General features: G+C 38.9%; 1 protein-coding gene across 1 annotated transcript in view; it reads left to right on the top strand.

Annotated features, from left to right (window-relative positions):
• Positions 1–22,897, top strand: part of ROBO1 (roundabout guidance receptor 1) — a 476,969-nt gene that overhangs the window by 362,034 nt on the left and 92,038 nt on the right. Inside the window, exon 4 of the mRNA XM_085075078.1 lies at positions 5,279–5,436. Within this exon, the coding sequence (XP_084931204.1) occupies positions 5,279–5,436 (158 nt within the window). The remainder of the gene's footprint in view (positions 1–5,278; positions 5,437–22,897) is intronic.

Raw genomic sequence — 22,897 nt, 5'->3', positions numbered from 1 at the left:
GGAGCCTTGTGGAAGTGCAGACATCCTTTGAGGCATTCCATAGGGCACTGCTGGGCTCGGTCACTGCTCGGAATTACTGCCTGCGTTACATGAGTGGTCTTGTTAGATGATCATAACTGTAATTTCTGGCTATTTATAGCCCTACTCCTTCTGTTCCGTTTTAATGGCTATTTATTTTAGTTAACACCAGTGTTAACCTGGTTTTAACACCTTCAGAAAGGAAAGGAAAGCATTTTTTTCAGGGAATAAATTTTTCCTTTAACTTTTTATGGCTGCATGGAGACTTTTTTAGGGGAGGTCTCTTCAGAAAGAAAGAATATTTCTCATTTGTAAATGATCAAGTTTTTTCATCAAACCAGGTAACAGTTTAATGAGGTCTAAAATATAATATGGTAACACATGGGTTGACTTAAATTTGATAATGCATTCCTTTTTGTGTTTCTTTTTTGCTTAATTAGGTGCTCTAACAATTTCCTATTAGTGGCATGCATGTATTAAAAATTATTTCCTGACATCTGTATAAATTTCATGCCAGCAAAGTCTTTAAACAAGGTACCATAATTCTGGCTGATGCTTAAGTTAGTTGTAATTAAAATTAAGCACCTGGTTTGAAGCACTGTTCCAACTGACAACCATCTTATATTTGGATGCCAAAAATGTCTGGTGTGTTTCAGTAAATTTGAATTACAAGTTCAGTAGGCAGTGGGGAAAAGGGGTCATTGCTGATCCTAAATTACAGGAAGAGTTCTGCTTTTGAATAATAGCTCAATCCTGACTAAGCAATAATTAGTTTCTCTTTGATTACAGCTTCATGGGATTAGAAGATTTATATAACCTCCTGGATCCTATTTTTGTTTTCCTAATCTTACAGCTTTTTAAAGCAAGGTCTCATTTTTATTGTTTTGTTCATCATATTTTATTAGTCAGAAGAAGTATTAAGTGGAAACTTAGTTTGTAAATACTTATGTTTTGTTGGGGAGGAAAACGTATTTCATGGAAATACTTTTTATATATTTACTGGAATGAAAATTATAGAATTGGTGGGTATTTAAAAATATTTAAAATCTATTACAGTTTTTCATAAAATTAGCCAAAAGGCGGGGCAGTGGGCCATTAAGGCTGCATTGCTCAGCTTTAGCTTCTTTGATGTCAGGAGAGTTTTGTTTGCTGTTGGAAACTTGCTCATTAGCTGAGGTCTAGTTGTTTTCCAAAGAAATGTAAGGAATGAGCATTTCCTGTAATTATTTAGCTTTCTTTTTTTCCCCATTTTTAAGGCACGTGCTGCCACTCAAAGAAAGAATCAAATTATCTTTATGCTGAAAGAGTGAAATTTTTTGGGATCTCTTCTGTTAATTAAATAATACTTTGCCTCACCAGTCTCTCTCTAAGAAGTAGACCTGTCAAATAATGTATTTTGTCTGGGATGGTGCAAGAGAGTTAATGGGAAACAAGTCTGGGTGATGCCTTTTTATAAGAATTGAAATGGATTAGGATTGCCTTCAGAAATTTGTACCACAAGCATCATCATTTTCCTCTTCCTCTGTTCACTGAGTGACCATGGCTGGAAAATCTTGGTTGTTTAGGGATCCTGGATAGATTTTGTTGCACTGCTTTGAACTGTTCTAGCCTGAAGTGTCTGGACTAGAATAGACCTGTAATCGAAATTTTCAGGAAATTTTCTGTTTTCCAGATCTTAAATGATATCTCCTGTTAAGGCATGCTATCCATACTGTAGGATGGTAATTAGTGTGTTCCTTACACATTCATTCTTTTCAAGTATTGACTAGAACTTTCTGGTTGGTTTATTTTATCTTGTGTTTTCCATATCCCATTCCAATCACAGTTATTTAAAGATAAACTGCAACAGTAATCTTTCTGAATTATCTATAGAGTTTATATAGGCAAAAAAAAAAATCCTGCCGAACTTCTTCCCTTTTCACCTAGTAGTGTCTCCCTACTCTTTTTCATAGCAGGCAACAAAGAAAAGAAGAATGCTCTGGGTGCTGCATTTTGCAAAGCTCTGTTTTGGTGCCATCTCTCCTTAGGTTGCTTATCAATAAAAATTTATCCTCAAGTGGTTGCCTGTTCCCTTCTTCTCTGAGAAAGCTTCTCTGTAGAAATTAAAACTCTTTAGTTGATTGAATAGTACAAGATATTAAGTAGTTGTGTGAGCAGTTGACTTTTAAGTGGAGCTAGAAAAGTTGCTTTTGAACCTGTTTAGTTCATCATGTTCACACAGCAAGATCATGGAGTTGTCCCAGCTGTGCACTGATGATGGTTACAATCACTCTTCATCATATTTCCAAAAATATATGGTAAAATGCTCAAAAACCTTAACCAAGGTCTTTCAGAAATGAGGAGGAGGATGTTACATCTATGAATACTCTAAAAGAAAAAAAAAAACAAATGTCCTCTTAATATATCCCTTTTTCATTCCAGCTGCATATATGTAGAAAGAGTTGCGTGTGGTGAAATTTGACCATTTGGTGAAAGAAAGCATTTGCTGTAGTGGGTTGCAAAGTATATTCCTAATGTAACTTAAAAAGGAGATGTTTGCTCAATTTACAGTGAGTCTTGACAATGAAAGACAGCAAAGAAAAGATTATATTTTTTTAGGAAGGGATGAAAATTTTAGATTTATAACTTAATGCGGGATTGCCAGGGCCTGAGGCAAGCAAAACAGAGCATGTATCTACTTTACAGCTGCAAAAATAATTACTAGGACTATCTGTGGAGTAATCTCTAATGGGTTACATTTTGTTAGCATTTCATTATGTGATGTTAGAGCCAAAATAATTCAGAGTAAATGGGAAAAAAATACGTGTTTTGAAGTATCCATAGCCTGGACCTTTGATGTCCTCCTGGGCATTATATTAAGAACTGGTTAATTTGTGAAAGGTCTTGGTTTGCAGACAAGGTACTATGCTTGTAAAGCTATTATAAGACTGAGTGTAGAAATTACAGAAGTAATTTGATTTTATTATGTAAGTACTGGACTTCTTTGTTGCTTCAAAGGTGCTAAAGCCATCTGAGGTGCTATCTGATAGGCTTTCCTCTCAGATTTAAAAGTTCCTTCAGACTTGAAAAGCACTTATGCTTTATTAAGATCACTAGATTTAATATTTTTTTAAACTTCAGGGTGGTTCTTTTTATATGTCTCTTAAATTTATCCAAGTGATACAATCTTCAGCAGTAATAAGAGGCTTTTTACTCATGGTCAAAACACCCCTTTCATTGTGTTGCAGTAGAACTGTGGTGTGGCAAATGAACTCTTGTGCACTTTCATGTGCTGTTGGCAATGGGAACTGGATGTATGGGAGGGAGGGGTTGGTAAGTTAGGGCAACTTCTGTGTCTTCTTTAATGTTTTTTAATTAGGAGAAGTGGATGAAGAAAAAAAAAAAAAGTAATAACATGATCAGTGCCTCCAAGCCAGATTTAGTCTCTAAAGTATTAAATAGAAAAAATTCTTGGACTTTAGTAGAAGTGGTGTGCAGCTGTCCCTTTGCACTGCATGATTTACTGTGTCTGGGTGGCTTGAGGGTTGCTTGGGAACACAAGAAATTGTCTTTGGCTGTTAACACCGTATTCAGGATAAGTGGAATAAGGATATTTAATGTTTTCAATGTATTTTTGTAGTGTTTTAACACTTCCATAACCAAAAATTAATTTGAAGTGCAGTTTTGGTGCATCACTGTATGAAAGGAATATAGTAAGAAAGATGTAAGAGAATGTGGGTTAGACTTAATAAAGTTTTGTTGATAGCAGAAGGAAGTTAGATTGGTCTTTTGACTTACCTTTTTGAATAACTCAAAATTACATCACTCCCCTTTTTTAAAAACACACAGATGTTCTTTGTTACTTCCAGAATTTATGTCCTTTTTCTAGAATAGTGGCAAAATATTCCTCATGTATTGATTCCCGCCTACACTTCTGTGTCAATGTGGAACTTCCCTTGTTGTGTATTACATTAAAATAAGCCAAGCAGGAGAGAGAGACCTGTGACTGTAGCTGCTGGATGGTAGGGGGTCATAATGTAAGTTGAGAAGGAAAAATAGAAGACAGTCCTAGTGATTATTGGCAGGACTATTTGCCAATAATCCTCCAAATAAGTAACTATGAGTAGTTTTGGCTCCCCTCCTGCACTGTGGATTATACAGCATTGCAGAAGGCAGGTGGGAGGGAGGTGTCTGTACTCTGTCCCAAAGGAAGTGACCCATTTGCCCTCAGACCATTTCAAAAGGTCCTACCAGCATGAAAGCTCTTACAGAGAGGGATGGTTTGGTGCTGTGCTGCCAGTCTGTGAGAATAGCCACAGTCCTGTACAGCTGACAATAAATCACAGCTCCCTTTGAAGCAGCATTAACAACCAAACCCCTGTTCAGTAGTGAATGTCCATCTATCTGGGGTCCATGGCTTGGGGGATGTGTATATATATATATATATATATGTATGTATATGTATATATATATATGGCTTTAGTTTCTTGGCATTATTTGCTGTTGACACAAGACTGGTGCAGGTAGCAAGTGTGACATATAGCTCTGTAAAAATCCTGAGAGTGCTTTGGTGGTGATGTGCTTTTTCCATTGCCCTACCCTTTGTTCAGCATGAATGAATGAACAGCAGTGGAGAGGACTAGAATGTTGTATTTATTATTGTTTGAGTTATTTATTTTTAGATTAAACCTAATGCCACTTACTTGGCAAGGCTTAGGAATGCCATTATTCTGTTAAACCATGTCCCTGTGTAGTGGTCTGCTGAGCACACTAGGATGTCTCTCCTTTCCCCAAAAGCAAAATAATCTCACAGCTATTGATAAAATTCATAGTGGATGTTTGGAGGAAACTAGAGTTTCCTAGGCCTGGGTTTGGCCAAATGATGAGAGAGAAAAAATTCTATTAATGAAGCTGCAATAAAAATGTTTCTTTCTACATAAAAGTAGTAAAATTGACTTCTGAATAAAGGATGTGGTCCTGGATTAGGCTAAGTGATGACTACCAGAGATCAGGAAAGATTTTTAATATTATTTTCTTGAAAAGGACACAAGCCAAATTACAAAGATGAGTTTGGCTAAGGCTGGACAAATGTTTAGTGATTCGTAGTGTCATCAAAAACCAGAAGTACTAGAGACCATCAACAGATGATATTGATTAACTGATGATTGTTAATGTAAAGTCCAATGGCAACAGGCACCATCAAAGGCCAATACAAAACACTTTGCTGAACTGTTAGTGTATCGTTAAGTAATTTTTTGCTTCGTTGTCTTTATTCTTTCAGTTCTACGGGATGACTTCAGACAAAACCCATCAGATGTGATGGTGGCTGTGGGGGAACCTGCAGTGATGGAATGCCAGCCCCCTAGAGGTCACCCAGAACCCACTATATCATGGAAGAAAGATGGGACCCCTCTGGATGACAAAGATGAGAGAATTACAGTAAGTACAAAATGTTTTGCAAGCAACACAAAAATCGACTAATCTAAAATTACTTGTCTCTTGAGCATTTGTGTATCTGGCTGTGGTGTCCTTTCTAGGATATGTCCTTTCTTTGCCTCCCAGGCAAGGGCTAGTTTGCATTTAGTGTGGAATGTAACCTCTCATCTCACAGTACTTCATTGCAGGGTATGCATTTGCTTGTTAAGAGACCTATGCAAAACCTATGTTCTTCCCTTCCTCAGAAGAATTAGAAGCTTCTGGAAATGAAATTCATTATACTCATCACTGTCCTATAATTTTCTTACCTTTTATCCACCTACAAATTTCCACAACCTGTAATATCTGCCTTCTTGGGTTGGAAAGAGAAACCAAAGAGAAAAAAGAAAAGTAGTCTTGGTGAGATCTTCTTTTGTAATTCTGTTGAAAATAATACACGCGGAAAAGTTGTGCATTGTATTAGAAAGGATAAAAAGAGTTTGGGGATATAGCCACATTTTGTTAGAGAGATAATGGCTTATCCTGCTGTCTCAAATAAATGTGTTTTCTCATTAGAGGTGTTGTCATACTCACTTGTCTCACTTGTATCTGTAGCTTGCTGAATACAGTGCACAACTAATCAAGAGTGCAGATAAAGCAACTTCTCAAATCAGAAAACTAGAAAACTATCTTTTTTTTTTTTTAGCTTTTGACGTGGGAAACAAATAGTTAGGGAGCCTAAATGTCTTGCAGGAATGGCAGCGAAAAATGGAGTTCAAAAATTATTTGTTTGCTGCCAATATGGTGATAGGAGAAACAGCTCTCCTTGTGGTGAGAAACTCTCATCTGAAAGCACATACCACCCTGTTGGTGCTGGGAAGATTACTACTGTAAAGCAGGATCAGAGGCACATACCATTTGTATGCCTCAATCACATCATGAAATGAGGGAAAGGTTTAATGGAAGAACCCAGCAACCTAAGTATAAAATTACCATTTTTGTTTGAGATGGAAATTGCCTGTTATCCCATTTATTTTTTACAAATAAAACAAAGCTCAGGCATTCTGCAGTTGTGGCATATGCATACATTTAAATTTTTAAGTACCCTACCAAACCTATACTGATTGCTGGCTATTAACTCTATTCCTCCAATCATACTTGCTAAGAACTTGCAATTTCCTTTTCAAATCTCCTTCCAACCATGACAAGTCAATTGACCTGAGATAAAGAGAAGATTCCAGTGCTACCTATTTCTTTTTTTCCCCAGGAAGCGCTTTCTAAACTTGCATTTTCTATTGCTGTAGTTTCTCTCAAAGGATTTTCAGGTGTTGCCTATTAAGTACATTTCTTTTGTTGTACATGAAAACTGTTCCAGCTGCTGGAACAAAGACATACCCAGAACAAGAGCAGCCATCACTGACTGGCAGTGTCACCTGTAGTCATTAAAGCTGTTCTTAGGATGAAATAAACCCCCCAGTTTGGTTTTATTTTCTGGTGTTTGTCTCAAATACCCACCTACACAGTATTGTTTCACCATGTCGTCTGGTAGAGTTACTGTGTGTTGTCAGCGTCTCCTCCCAAAAGGAAACAAATTAAAGTGAGTTTTGATGTAGGTGTAGATATACCCTTGTTTCAGGTACCCAAAGGAGTGTTTGTTTCCAGAGGTGTAAATGAGCAGAGCTGCCATTCCCAGCCTGACTCTGTCCATTGATGTCAGATGTGCCTGGGATTGTCCTGAGCAGCAATATTGATATCATGGGTGCTTCACACAGGCGAGGCAGAGCCTGGAGCAGTATTGTAATGCAGATTTGCATCATCTTACAGCTGTAGCAGGATCTTGCCAAGTGGATAAATATGCATTCAGATGCACCTCTTTGCAGCTTTGCAGTAACCATCTGTGTGATCTTGCTGGTGGCTGCAACTGGGGGGATTGGGACCTGGAATGGACAGCTTGCTAAAGGGCAGATGGGAATAAAACGCTACTTGTGAAACCTGACTTAGAATTAGTCCATTTCTGTTCATTTATCTTCTTAAAGGCATTTCTATTTCAGCTTGGCAACAGGAGTAAAAAAATCTAAAAGACTACAAAAGCTGAAACAAGGATGCAGTTCATGGGTTTTAAATGACAGGTTTCTTTTCTTTAAGTGTCTGTATTTAAAATTAACACCTACCTTCACGTGGTGGCAAAATTTTGATTGACTCAGTGGCAGTAAATTTCTGTAATACAAGTGTTACTTTCCTCTTTTTAAGCCACAAAATTAGCAGATCAGGAAATGTCAAACTATATGTGTTGATGTTCAATAGATATGTAATACCAGTGGGCATTTAATAAATGAAAAAAGAAAAAAGTGGCTCCATTTCTGAAGCATTTCCAGTTGTTTTTATTCTTAGAGGTTTGTTCATCTTCTCTCATTGCAATTTTAAGAGTTCTGTAAGTGTCAAAGGCTGTTTGAAGCATTTCCTATTAATGCTTTCTTTTCTGACAAGAGATTTAAAGTAAACATTAAGGCTGTACTTTTTCTGAATAAGGCATGATGCTTGACATCTCTTTTGGTTCATATCTATTTCTTCAAAAAGATAGTATCTCCATGGAGCAACCTTGTTTTTAATATATAGAAGCATTTTTCTCCTCTACAATTACAGTGTCTATGAGTCAGAAAAACTGGACTTTTCAGAATGAGTGCTAAGAGTGCCAGAGAAACAGAGCTGGAAGCTCCATTCCTGACTGAGAGTTTGAAGCAAAATATGTAGATAAATAGCAGATAAATAAGATCCAAGTTAAGGCATTGTTTCCTCAGGAATGCAATAAAAAGAAAATATTATTTTATCCTGGGTAGAGTTAAGGAAATCAATGTGTTTTTGCAGGTGAGATAGTAAAAATCAGTCTTTTCATATTTTTGGTCCATTTGTAGGGCAAATAAATGTGCTTTGAAGAGAAAAAAAAATGTATATGTCTTTCAGGTTATAAACTAGTGAATGGAACAAATAGGAAATGAAAGTTAGGGGTGAGGGCACAGCTATCTGTGAAGGGGATTACAGAAGCAGACATTTTATTTGAGCACAGCTCTCCCAGCAGTGCTCAGTTTTAGAGACTTGGTGTGAGCTCTTCAGCACACAAATGTGTACTGGGTGCACCTGATGAAGAATCAGCAAAATATTTTTTCTCTCTACTCTTGAGTGTGTTGTCTATGAACAGTTTTCTTAGTGCATTGGGGCCAAATGTGATTTTCCTCGTGTGTGTTCCTTACACCATGGTATGAAAGCAAATGCTTGATGTGATCAATCCCTCTCCAAATACTACAAATGAAGCTGGAGCAGTCTTGTCTGTAAAGCAAACACTTACCTTTAGCCTAATTTATTGAATTGAAAAACAGTTATTATGAGGACAGAGCAGAACCAGTGTGATTCCGTGCTCATCTAGTTAATTTTTCTCCCTGGATTACTGTGGAATCAAGAATTCCTCCTGTAATAAATATATTTAGCTGAAAAGGAGTGCCTCAGCTCAGTCCAGTGAATAGCTCTAATTTTTCACTGAGAACAGTGTGAAGCTCAAATGTATTTTTCCAATTTCTTCTGTGATCTGTCTGCACTAGGAGAGGCTGTGTTTCACTCCTCTTGGAGAAAGAAGGTGCAAGGTCTTGTCCATGAGAGAGAAGGGAGCACACCAGGGTGGGAAAGTTCCTGATTCTGTTTCCAGCTGTTCATGGTGTTTACACATTTGGCACTGGTGAAATTCACAGACCTGCCCATTGCTTGGAGCAAGGATCTGGGCCAGGACTCCAGGCTGCCAGGTATCCTCCGCAGGAGCAGCCCTGCTCCCAGCCCCGTCAGTCTAGCCATCTTTTTTGCATGGCAGCGCAGTGTCACTGGGGTGTAGCCACGTGTGTCACCTCGGTGCCAAGAGCTGTGAGTTTGCATTCCCTGAGGCTGAGCAGGAAGTGCAATCAGTGCAGTTTCTGCTGACTGCTGTAATCGCTGGGTTTGGTCTTTCCAAGTGTATTTTGTCTGGATGCAGTTGGCAGAGTGTCAGTGGCTGCGAGTGCCACTAGCAATGACTTGCTCAGGCACTCACAGCAATCACAGTATTGGTTGCTTGTAAGCCTGTGAATTCAGTGTGCCTCCATTCACTTCTCACCCCTCTGCTGTACCCCACAAACCTCCCACTACTTTTCAAATGGTGTTCCCAATGCCTTCCCACCACATATCTCACCATGAAATTTTTGCTTCATTCTTCAGCCATTTCCTCCATCTCACAGCATGTGCTTGCATCCACCCAGCCTGTCTAGCTGTTCCATCTGATCAGTGCTACCTGCTTGTGTGGAGGTAACAACTTGGAATCTCAGATAAGCAACCCCTCCTGCAGCATGCTGTGGGGTCAGTGCATCCTTCCCTTGGCTTTGCTGTTGCTGTGAATGGCTGGTGTGCTGTGATTTGCTGGCTGCAGCAGTGTCTGTCTGTGTTGGGTTTGCTCACAGCCTCCCTCGAGGAGCTGTGCTGCTGCTCTGCCTTCTTTCTGAATCCCAAATGCAACTGCCTTTATGTAAGATGCTGACACCAGTAATCTCACCAAGATGGTGAGGCCTTTCAGCATATCTTTAGGCAAAAATTGGCAATAATTACAGACTCTGAGAGTGCAAAGAATTCAAAGAGGATTTTGTGGCTCTCCCATCCAGACAGGGCAACCTCCATGTCCTTTTGGATCTATCAATTTGTCTTATATTTTAGCAGCAATGCCTGCATAATTGACTAAGCCTCAGTGAAATCAGGATGCAGTCAGAGTGCCTGTAATTATCCGTGCTTTCCCAGTGGGAGAAAGTAGACATGTCTTGCATAAACTCTAGAGCAAGCTGATGTTCCAGCCAGGTTTGGAGGTCAGGATTTCACAGCTGGGTCTGTTCCTGCCCTATAACCACTGCTAGCCCATGCTTCAGAAGGCTTCCTAATAGTTCACATCCAGCCATGGTATAGGTGGAAGAAGAAAAAAGCTATGCATACTGAACATGAAATTTTAATAGGTAAAATCTTTTACATATACATGAAAAAGGATGCTGGTACCTAAGAAAGAAATCCTTTGTAATTGAATACAAAAAGCAAAGCCCCTGCATTGAAACTTCCATGCAGCACCGTGATTGCAATTTCCCTCTCATTCGTATTAACTCTTATCTCTCATTTATCCTGAATCATCCTCATTTGATTTTTAAAAGAAAAAGCTTGAGAAGCCATTTATCTTTCCTTGTTCAAGTTTCTTAGCTTTAAAGATCAAAGTTACAAGATGAATAATGCATATAGGTTTTCATTCCTTTTTTGTGTGGCTGTCTTGTGACATCAACAGTTTTGAATGACTTACACTCTTATTTTAGATGAGTTGCAACTTAAATTTTCATTTCACATCTCCTTTCCCAGCCCTTAAATTCATCACAAATGTGGAGCATTTATTGTATCTTACACAATGCTATATTTACATGAGTGAGTGATGAAAATGTTTGTACAAAATGTGAAAACAAAGCCTTCTGATCTTCTCTTATGACAGGAAAACCTCCTTAAAGGTACCATCCACAGGAAGATGTTTCATGTGTTTGCCCCAATTTTTGGTTAATGAATTGTCAAAGAGAACTGTGTTCAGTCTTCTTGGTGGAGACCAGTCATAGCCTCATTGTGCTTGGGCAAGTTTAAAACTACATAGGTGGATCTCAATGTGACCTTGATCATAAGAAGAGAGAAAAAAAGGAAGTGGAAGAAATTGCTATGACTGTCAGTTAAAAAGGAAAAGAGAAAAGTGTTAGTGTTGGCGGGAACAGTGGAAAGAGCAGAAATTAATTCCCTGTTTAGGAAAGGATCTTTCTTTCTAAAGTTAAATTGCGGGGAAAATTGCAATGGGGAGGTGAATCAAGAGAAATTAAACAGAAACTGATTGAATTGTTGGGGTGTGCTATGTGGAGTAACAGTCTTAACCTGTTACTACAGCAATGCCCCTGACAGAAGCCATTCTGTTACGGTGCCACTCCAAATTAATTCAAGATGTTTATCCTTATTTCTTCTCCATTTCTCTTTTTTTTTCTTTTTTTTTTATTTTCTGGCCTCTTTTTCATTGATTTATTGATCGTTAATCTCTTAACACCTTCATTTCCCCAAATTACTTATTTTAGATACACAGCAAAAGAATGCACATTCCTGCAGGAGCAGTAATTCTAATGGTAATACTGTCTCTGCTATGGAGAGCTGCATGGGAGATCATGGCTTGGCTGCACAGCTCACAGAGCAGTGGGGGTGAGGGGAAGGCAGGGAGCAAGGACTTACAGTTCAGGGTTTTATTTCATTTTAATTGTTTTTCTTTTTTGGGGCAGATTAAAGGGCAAGCAGCAATTTCCTATAGGCCCCAAGAGGGCTAGAAAGAGAAGTGTATTTTTTCTTCTGATTCCCAATATGTATTTGCTGCCCCCCAGCAATTTCCTTTCTTCCAAGTCCTTTTTCTTTCTCCCTGGGAGGGTTGGCTTCCCACTCTACCTCTCTCTTTCCTTCATCTGCTGATCCCTACCATGGTGGCTTCCTCAAGGATCAAGAGTAGTTTTTTGTTAATGATTTATATTTCTTATGCTCTTAATATTGTTTCCCCAGGTGACACAGCTGGAGCTGCTGAGTTAACTTGGCACCTCAACAGGGTAAAAAATTGTGAAAAATAATTTGGAACCACACAGCTGTCCCAGAGGATAGTGAGAATGCCTCTAAATCCTGCTGTTTCTTCCCCGTTTTTTTCCAAAATGTGACATTGTTGTTCTGTGTTCATGCTTAAGCTCTGTTTCAGGGTCCCTGTTGCTCCTGACAAAATCTCTTTGCTCTCCAGATTCCACAAATCTTTCAGAATGTGTCTTCTGGATCACCTCTCCCTTCTTTTCCGTTCTGACAGTGCCAAGTGCTTGTGCTGTCTTCTTCCTCAGCATGAGGACACTTTTCCCATTTTTCCCCTCAGTTCTGTCTGCATGCCTGCCTCTTCCCCTGCTGTGTCTCAACCACTCAGGTTTCCACACCTGCACAGCCACTCTCTGTTCAGACAAAAGGTTCTCAGGATATCTTCTGCTGCACTGTGACTTCCCATGTAATTTCTCTTCATTATCATGGCATAGCCAAGCTGTTTTTAGTGGTCCATTAATCTTTGATTAGCATTTTTTGCATCGTTTTGTGTGTTGTTTGTGGGGATTTTGGCTGAACCCTAAAAAACATTACCTTCTGCAGTGTGCCACACTCATCTTGGAAGGTTGTAAAAAATCTGATTAATAGCCTGGGCTAAAATGAAGTGAAGAAATATCACACAGACTTTTATTTTTGTATTAATTTTCCTCTTTCGCTTCTTCCATCCCACTTGGAATCTGACCATCCTCACTTCATTTTTCATCTCCTTGAAACAGAACTTCTCATCTCTAACACACCCACTAGTCATTTCCAGCCCTGACCACAGCTGCCAATAGCCAGAGCTTGAATTCTCCGCGTCGCTGTGGATTGGAAACCCTAACCCATCACAAGACTCTCCCCTCACAGCTTGCATTTCAGGTTTGCCCTGTGAGAGAGCGGCGCTGTGCAGATGTTTCTGGGCAGATGTGGAGGCCCAGCAGCCATCTGGCAGTGGTTACTGCAGCGCCGAGCCAGGGCTAATGAGCCCTGCTGAGAGACAGGCTCCATGGCCCGGCACCGCACAGCGGGGGCTGATGGCCACACTGCTCCTGTGGCACTGGGGGAAAGGGGCTTGATGTCTCCATCCCTGTGCCAAACCAAAGCCAGCGGCCTGAAAATGCCCGTGGGGATGTTCCCTTCTTTTCTACAGCTCGCACAGTCACCTGTCCCGATTGCTTCTGTGGGGGATGAGGTTCTTTCTCTGTTTGCTATAAGAAAACAGTGAGAAAAAAGCCTGTCAGTCTCAAGGGTTTGGGTCATGTTCAATGCCCAGCATTGTACTATTTGGTTTAAATAGCTCATTATTAACCCTGAATCTTCTGTGCTGGATAGGTTAAACCGTGCATAGGTTGACACTTGATGTGATATATCTTCCCAGCAGACATCTCCCAAGAATAGTGTTGGTCTCTGGAATTAGGGGAAACGGAAGGAGCATCATGACAAAGGGCAAGAGATGGCCCAATCTTGAACATCTGTGGGCTGAGGAGAGCACCAGGGTCTGCAGGCTTGTGCCAACTATTAGAGGGACCAGATTTCACATTTAGGACCAAACTGCTCTCCTGTGTTCCCAAGGGCATGCCTGGTAGTAGTGTAATCCACTCTGAATTTATCAGATTTATTGACTGTGTTTGCACTAATCAGAAGTGCTGGAATTAAAACTCATCCTAATTCAGTGTTAGATTAAAAGGTTGCCTGTGGTCATTCATCTGCTGGCGTTTTAAACTGAATTATTGCTGATCATATTTGACCCTATATCTATGAGAGTATTTCTTCCTTCTGGTTTTTCTTGCAACTTTCAAAAATGTTCTTTTGCACCAGTGATGTCCTTTGCTCCAGCTATTTTTGTCTTCCCACCACTTAAAAAGTTCAGCATTAGACATGCATGACTATGGCTTCTCAGTATTGTTTCACCCAGCAGTAGTGAAAAAGTACTCCTTTAATGTGAAATAAGTGTGTATTTTTCTACGGTCAGCTTTATTTTACACCAATTTCTACTTTCGATTGGGAAAGTAGAGCAAAGAAGAATGGGGCTCTTTTGCAGATACTCTGTGGACTTAGAGGAATTTGAAAACTTCTCATTGACTCAAAATTCTCTACGGATTTCTTTTGTCCCTAGTCATGAACTGATGACCTAGATAGTAAAAGAAAATAAATGCCTGCAGCAAATAGAGTATGTGTTAGATATCTGAGTTTTGGGACATTCACAGGCCTAGATATTAGACTATCAGGATTTTCTTGTTAAAATGGCTTATTGAGAGTTTTGAACCTCTGGGACCATCTGAAATTATAGAAATGGTGTCTGGGAAGCTTCTCCCTGAAAAATAATAAAAAGCCAGGTGGTTGTTATCTCAGACTAGGTTACTTGAGCTATCCAGGGTGTGTAGGACTTTATGATTTGGATGGTTAGGAGCAAAGGTGATTTATTATGCTGAGAAAGTAAATTCTTTGTTTTGTTTGGCTGACAGTCTCGTTGTTGGGGGTTTTTTGGATGAATAAGAGAGATGAAAAAAGGATGTGGGAGGGAAATTATTTCTTCATTCATTTTATTCTCCTAATGAAAAAGAAACATTATTGTTTAGTTAGTTTTTTTAAGCAGTCAGGAAAGGAGCCTTTGCTTGTATTACAGGCAATAAAGATGAAGTTTGGGCTTAGAAAGCTAATTCTTCCCTTTCCCTCCCTTCATCAGCTGCAGAGAAATCTTACATGTGGAGTGTGTTATCCTGCTCTAAGATAAAAATCCATTTCTAGAAACACTGTTCTCCCCAGCCCCTTATTGACTGCTGTGCCTTCTCTGATTCCTCCTCAGGAGCAAAAACAATGAGTGGCAAAGCAATATAGAAAAAAATTGGGCTTTCAGAGGCTTTCATGAGTCTGACACACTGAATGTTAGGACTCACAGTGGGAAGAGGGCATCCTCTTAGGATCTTAGGATCCCCTACAGATCAAATGTGCAGAACAGCACTACCAATTTTCTGCTCTCCAATATTCTATCATGCAGACTCCTGGACCTGTCAGCCTTTAATTTTTCTTTATTTAGGTTCATTTTATACTCATATACAGAGATATTTCTATTGGTAAAGCATGAAAGACTTTTTAATAAACAGATATCCTGCAGAAATCTATGTAGTATTTGTGGCAAGTCTGTACAGTGAAGTGAAGCAACCCAGCTCCTCACTGTGTTCACTCTTTTCCAAACACTGAAACCCTCTCCATTTCAGGGGATGGGAGAGAGAAAAAAAAAAGGTACATTTTTGTTCTTGAAAGTCTCTAGTGGACCTTATAAATTTGATTGTACTTGGCATTTTTGATATTCCTAGTTGCTCACACACCACAGCAGCCACATGTTGTCACTTAAAATCTAAATATCAGATAACTGCTAACTGAGACTTTATTGTGTATCATGCTTATTTTAGGAATTACTTTTGTAAAGTAAAAATGACACTAACTCTAAAAGCATGTTTAATAAAACCTCAACAATCTGTGTGCTGAGTTTGCACATATTATGTTCTCATAATCAAAAGAAAAATGTAGAATAAAAATAGTAGAGAAGAACAGTGCCCATTTTGGAGCCTTGAACAGCTGTAAGTGATTAAAGCTTCTTGTTTGGTTTGCTTTGATTTTTTGGTCTACTTTTTGAAAGTTCTGTCAACTTCACTTTTGCTTATTTCACTTTGTTTGGATAGTTTTGCCTTACTGAGTTTCCTGTGATGCTTCTGGTTATATGAAAAGTCTAGTCCAAATCACAGCACTTCAAAAATAATAATTTTTCAGTTCTTGGGTTTCCTCAACCCAACAGAGTACTTCTCTCTCTCCAGGTAATAATATACTCACAATTACTTACTGCCAAGTTCAGATATTCACCACGTGCAGTAGTGTGGGATTCACACACACATTGCAGGGTGTTATTCCAGACTCCTGTGTAACATTATGCAGGGCCAAGTCTGCCTGCTGGAGGTCGTCCTTCTTAAAAGGGAAAGGGGAAAAAAAATGCTGTTTTCTCTTTATCTAGCAGTGGGATAATTCTTGCTAATACTCATGCTGCACTGAGCAATTAATTGATTTTTTTTCGTTCTGAACAATCATTATCTAACAAGAATCTACTTGGCACATGGTCACATGAAGATTGTTCCTTTGTTTAAAGTGGAAGTGTGGGTGGTTAGTTATACATGGATCTATTTATATTCATCTTGGTTTTTTCTAACTCAGCAGCTTTGCTTTTGCCTCTTGTCTGCTGCTGTTGTCAGTTGTCTGCTTGCCTCTGCTTGGCCTCCTGCTTCTGACTGCACAGGGGAGAGTAAATTACACAGAGATAAGAGGGGCAAAAGTGAGTAAGTTTAAAGAGTGAATAAACCCCACACGTTTTGCAGGGAAAATAATGCTGTTAAAAAACTAAAGCATGAGAAAAAGAAATGCTTTCCTGCTGTATATCTCAAATTATTTTTACTGCCCCATGGGATATATTGAATTTTGAAACTAGCCATAGAGATATCTACGGTTAAGTAATTTGCCTTCTCTCACAAAATATGAAATTTTGTTCCTTGAACAAAATGATGATGAATCAAGATCTCTTAAGTGTGGGGGTTTTATATCGTTGTTTTCCAAAGTATTAGTGCCATTCAGAATGTCAAGCTTTTGAAAGTGAAATATGTTAACATGATGGCTTGGAGTTCCCTCCAGCACACCTCACGTTTCAAACTCTGCACATCTTGCTCTCCCCATTCATATGAAATCCTTTGTCTCTTAGGATTTCTTTGAACTGTGGTGTTCAGTTTGAGAATTTCTTTTCGAGTAAGACCTGATGAAAATCAAGAAGGGAAAAAAAAATTGCCTATTCAGGGTAAAGTGTTACCAAGAAGCTGCAGGTACCTGATTGAAGCAATTTCATGGTGCATAGTAGGTTTTCCAGAAATGAGTGTTTTGCTCTCTGGCAGACCTGTACACTGGATAGAATCACAGAATATCTGTTTTTGCCATGAGACTATACAGTCATTGCAACATGATTTCTAGCAGTGTGCTGTAAAGCATTTTCCTACAGAGAACATTATTGTGCAGTAAATGGAAGATTGCCTTGAGGTAGAGAGTCTGCAAGCTAAGCAGAGCAGATTGCTGGGCTGCTGCAATCTTCCTGGGTGATTTTGGGCAAGCCTTGAAGTTGTTCAGTTCTTCTTGTTCAGCATTCTGTGAGTTGTGGACCTGAATTCATTCATACATGTAAAGCAGCCTGACACTGCTGAGCAAAGCTGTGTTGTGCCCCTTTGCAAAGTGTTATTGCCTCCTAAATCGTAAATAGGCTATTTTTTGTACAGAACAGTAGAATCATATCCTCATTTTCATATTCAGGCCATGCTCCACTCTAGGTGTTTGTGATTGTGTGATACTTGCAGGATCTAGCCCAGCTACAAAGACTTAAAGATCCTCTGTGATTTTAAAGGAAACATCTCTTTATCATTCAAGTTACATGCTGAAGTGTTAGAGTGGTTTTGAGATTATTGTCCCTTGTGTTCAAGGATCTCAAGGGTTTGTAATAATCTAGGAATGCCTACAGAGCAGGTACTTTGCATGATTATAACTCCTGGGAAATTTGCATGGTTAGCATGTTTCACTAAAATACACTTTGCGCACATCCTAAACTCTCAGGGTGGAGTTCTGGCAATACTGAAATATCTGTGAGTTCTACCACTGTCCTTCCTGAGACTAATACTTTCCAAGCAAGTATATAGTATAATTTATAGCATAGAGAAGCCTCATTTTGAAGTGCTAAATGAGTTGACATTCTTCACTTTTTTTGTTGCTAATGTTGTTACTGCTTCACTTGTTTTTATTGGCTTGTTTGTCATTAAGGTTCTTTACTTAAGATATTCCAGCTGGAGCTTTCTGGGCATACTGCATATTGATTCTCAGTTTTTGTTCTAATGAGACTTTCCACTAAGAAAATTCCCATGTCTTCCTAGTATCTTTTGCGTTGTCATTCTTGAAGATTGGAAATCACACAGCTGGCAGTGACAACTGTTACTCTGCTTTTGTCATTATAATTGAAGATTGTGGAGTTGTAAGAGGTCATCTGTTGTATCTGTTAGTCTTGAAGTTAACGAAGGCAAGTAGTTGTAATGGGTTTTTCAGCAGGAGGAGGAACCTTAACTTTAGCAATCTGAACCTTTTAAGCAGGATATGGGAAATAACCTCTAAAATATGCAAAATTAAGAGTAGCTGGAGCAACCAGAATAAATTAAACTGCAAGCCTACTCTGACAATTATTTTCAATTCAAAAAGAGACATAATCTTTATAAATGTTCTCTTTTAGCATCTCATCTGGTAATGACCTGTGTTCTCCCTACTTTAACCACCTTAACAAAGACTATTTTTTCTACTGCCACGGATAGCAAGTTCAAGAAAAAGGCAATTCTTCATCTTTGTAACATGTAGGTTTCTCAGACTGCAGTGTCAGTTTCACTGTGCTGCCCTGTCAATGAGTGTCAAATTCACCTTGAAGGATCACCCCCAGGGATTCCAGCTGAACCTTTGACCCTTCTCTTCTGACTGTCACCAAGGTTAACACATCATTACAGCTTGGGATGTTCGGGATACCTGTGCCTTTGGAGCCTTTGTCAGCCTGCACTGTTTCACACAACTCAAACAGAAGTCTCAGTTCTCCTTGCTTTTTCAGAGGAATATGTCTTGTTGATTTTTGAGAATGAATTGTGTTTCTTCTAGTTTTGTGTTAAAAGAGATGTGAAATTTTAAAACTTCCAGCTTTATCTCTTCTTTTCCTTTATCATTAAAACATCAACCGTATGACTACAAATAAAAATAAAGAGGTGAAGAAGCATATTCTATTTAAATTTGAAAATGGGCACATTCATACCTGCTGCACAGTGCAAAGAAGTGTGTGGTGACAGACAAAATTACAGCATTAAGTATTGGTTCTGTAGGATAAGGTTAGGGACCCCTTATTTATTTGCAATTTTCTTACCAAAGTATCATGTTGGAGAATAAGCTGATTATAATTAAAATGGGATTTGTTTTGCTAACCCAGAAAAAGGTATATACAAATACTTGGATGAGGCACTGATGACTAGCCAAGGGGACTCTTATAAGAAAAGCCTGTTATCACAGATTTTCCGAGTATATATTACAATGTTGTTTTAATGTATTGTCCGTTAACAGTCGGACTCACGATCTTGAAGATCTTTTCCAACCTTAACAATTCTGTGATTCTTAATGTGCTCTTAGCAGAGTTCATTTTTTTTTTCTAAGATTGTCCTCTGATAAAACATGTAGGCCATTTGACTGGCCAGACCTACTTCTGGATGCTGTTAAAGGCCATCAGTTTTGCATTCATGAAATAATGAAACCAAGAGATGCTAAAATTGGTTAATTCTCTCTCTGGACATTGTTTCAAATGATTTCCACAAATTCTCATTGGAGAATTGACTGTACTAGTGTTGACAAGTTTTATAAGGTAAAGATGATGTATTTATTCAGGTGCAGTGGAGAATGCAAAGGGATTTTTTGTTTCTGCTCATGGAGGAGATTACTTTTAACCCCAGGCAGCCCATAGTCTACTAGATTTCACCTTTGTATTCTTTGCTTCTTACTTGCTACAAAATGCAGTCTTTAAAACAGGTCTACAAACATTACACGTAGATACCAATCTGCAGCATTCAGATGATATACAAAGTTCTCTCTGTCCACTTTACATTCAGCTGGAGATTTGAGATGACACTGGGACAGGATTGTATCCTTTTCTGTGCTCTCTATTAACACTTTGAACACAAGTGTTCAAGGTAACAAGCTGTAAATCACTCCTTTCAATTAGCTTTATCTTGTAGGCAACAAGCCTTAAATCAGTCCTTTCAATTAGATTTACATAATTTTCCTTCTCTTTGACTTGTCTGAAAACTTTTAATAGTATAACAACTATGCTAACTCCAGTTAGGTGTGCTCCAGTGTTTTTTCCCTTTGTGTTTGAAGAGTAGTTGACAGTGCCATGAAAGAAGTTTCTGAAAAGGCAAAGTATTGTTTATTTAACCACATGGTTGTAAAAAAAACCTCCAAACTTGAAGCCACTCTGATACCTATGTGCCTACCTGGGCAATTTAGCATATGAAATTCCTTTCCCATGGAACCCTGTATCTATACCTTCTTTCTTCCAAGTCCACATTTAATGAACTTCTGTTCTTTTGCTCCTCAAAGAAGTAAGTGTCTCATTAAATCCCTCTTCCTGCTTTGGTTTTTGCCTCCTCTCATGTCTCAGGAGCAGAGTTGCTGCTTGGGCTACAAGGACGTAGTCCTCTGCCTCAAGGTGAATTTATCTTAAGCATTTGTTGAAATGTTCATAAATTAATCATAAACTAAAGGATCATAAACTAATACCTTTGTGGCAAATTTCCAGGCTATGAAATTAGTTTGCACAACGAGCCAAGATACAAATCTAACATGTTATTAAAGGCAATTCTAAATACAGCAGCTATTTTAATATTTTAATATTTTAATATCCCATGCATAGAATGGCCTGCATATCAAATTGTTCTTTGCATGCATGTTTGAAAGTGCCACTAATAATATCTGTAATACAGCATTTATGCATTAGTTCTGCCAGGTCATGATCAAAATTTTGAATCTAGTAGGATTGTCCAGAATTCCTGTATTCAGAAATGTAAGAATATTTAAGCATTCTTCTAAACTATAATAAAAATATTCATGTTACATTCTACAAAGCATTTCTTGCCAAACCTTAGATCTGGAAAAACATGCAGTATTTCATTGCAATCCACTGAAAGTGAATCTCATCAAATGACAGAACTATTTAAGATTTTATGGCACTTGGTCAAATGTGCAATAAGAAATGGAACTATTTGAAAGGAGATGAGAATCATAAGAACACTTTTTTCTCCCTCTCTTTATAAAACATTCTCTGAAATTATTACTTTTCTGGTCATGATTGGCTTCCACTTTCAATAGAACTTGACTTTCTTTTGTCTTCCAAAGTCAACAATAGGGCTGTCTTAGAAAAAATCTCATTGAAACACATGAAGGATAGTCACTAATAGTACAATGCAAAATACAATGCATACTTGATGATTTCTTAGATTAGTTGAATATTTCTTTTTATATTTATATGTAAGACTTGTTAGATCTTTTCCCCTTGATTCTGAATGTTCATTCAGAGTTGGAAAACCGTATTGGGAGTCTTCCATTAACAATTAATTTGCAAGAGTAGCAAATATCAATTATTTAGCTTTTCGGGATATAAGTAAGTGAAAAGAGTAGATCTGTGTTCTCTAATATAAACAAGGGTGATCCTTATTGTCAACAAATACTGCTGTAAGCTTATACCTTGGTGCAGACATCAGGGTACTGATGTGACATACTGTAATTGCAGTAGGGGTCGATCCTGTTAATAATATTTGTGTTGGAAAAGGAGACAAGACGGCTAAGGAAGCTCATTGGTAAGGTCTTTTGTTTGCAAGGATGTTATCAAGACAGTCCTTTAAATGCTGTATTTCTTGCCTGTTCACATGGGTCAACTTTCCCTGGCACTCTTTAGTGTGTTTTTTGCATCATGTTCCTTACAACACAAAGAAATGCCAACAGTAATGTCTTTAAAAGTTATGGGTTTACTTCAGACTCAGTATTTGTATGTTTTGGAAGTATAGTGTGGGCTCTTTCCATGTTCTTGGGGAAGAAAGTATACTGTGGGAGTGTATATGCAGTTTTTAACTTCCTGTCACTGTCATAAAAAAGGTAATTTGTACCAAGTGAACTGAAATCTGAACAAGCAACACTTTTCGTTTTTTTAAAGACTACTTCTTATTCATTATGTTCTTTTCACACTGCTCCCTCAGAAGATTTCAAAGCTTTTCATTTGTTAGGATAGTACTGATTTTAAAAAAGGCACGCATGCAGACACAAGATAAATCAATAAAATAAAGTGCAGAGGAATTGCAATTTCTTTGCCATTTTTACAAGCCTGTTCCAATAGCAATAATAGCAAACATCAGCAAACAGGAGACTGATTTCCATACAGAACATGGCCAGCTAGACTGTAGTTTCCTTTGCTTTGTAAATACAAATGTGAAAAGTCATGCAACTAGTATTTTCAGTGTCCAGAACTGTTTCTCCCCGCTTCCAGCCACATTTCTCTCTCAGCCCTTTCCATTGGTGCAGTTTACAATTCCCTTTTAACAACAACAAGAATCGTGCCAGGAGTTTAAACCCACTGTGGCATCTGAGAAGAATAGCAAGGAGCTGCTGCAAAGGAAGCAATTATCCCAGCAGGGCTCCAGAGCCCCCAGCCGCGAGCAGACAAGGCCAGGCGAGAGGCACCGCTTTTCAGCCTGCAGTCTCTTCATCCTCCCTGGCTTTTCACAGGGCAACCACTTCCATTTATACTCTGGGTAATAAGGGTTTGCTGCTCCAGAGGCAAGGGCTGAGAGGCCAACTGGAAGGCAGCCTGTTCGTGCTGCTGCTGCTGGAGTGTGTTTGTCCATGTCCAGCCTGGCTGCAGCCCAGGGACAGCAGTGCTCAGGGTATCACAGCCAGAGGATGTCAGTGGGGACAGTGAGCATCAGGGAGCAGTGCCTCCAGTGCATGGGGGAACAGTGCATGCTTTGTTCTGCTTGGCTGCAACCTGCGCTGGCTTACTTTATGAGTCAGAGAAACTCCCAGTAGCTCCTGGCTTCACCATGTGCTGCTGAAGATCAGCTTGTGTTGTAAAGGCTGTGGCAAGGGAGGGCTGGATGTTTGAACACACCAAGATCTGCAGGTCCTTCCCTGCCTGCACCTCTTGAGGATGTAAAGTTGAGCATAAAAATAATGA

This window comes from Lichenostomus cassidix, chromosome 1, assembly GCF_008360975.1.
Source record: "Lichenostomus cassidix isolate B80296 chromosome 1, HeHo_3.0, whole genome shotgun sequence".
In the NCBI taxonomy this organism is placed as follows: Eukaryota; Metazoa; Chordata; class Aves; order Passeriformes; family Meliphagidae; genus Lichenostomus; species Lichenostomus cassidix.
This window is presented reverse-complemented; position numbering and strand designations above follow the sequence as displayed.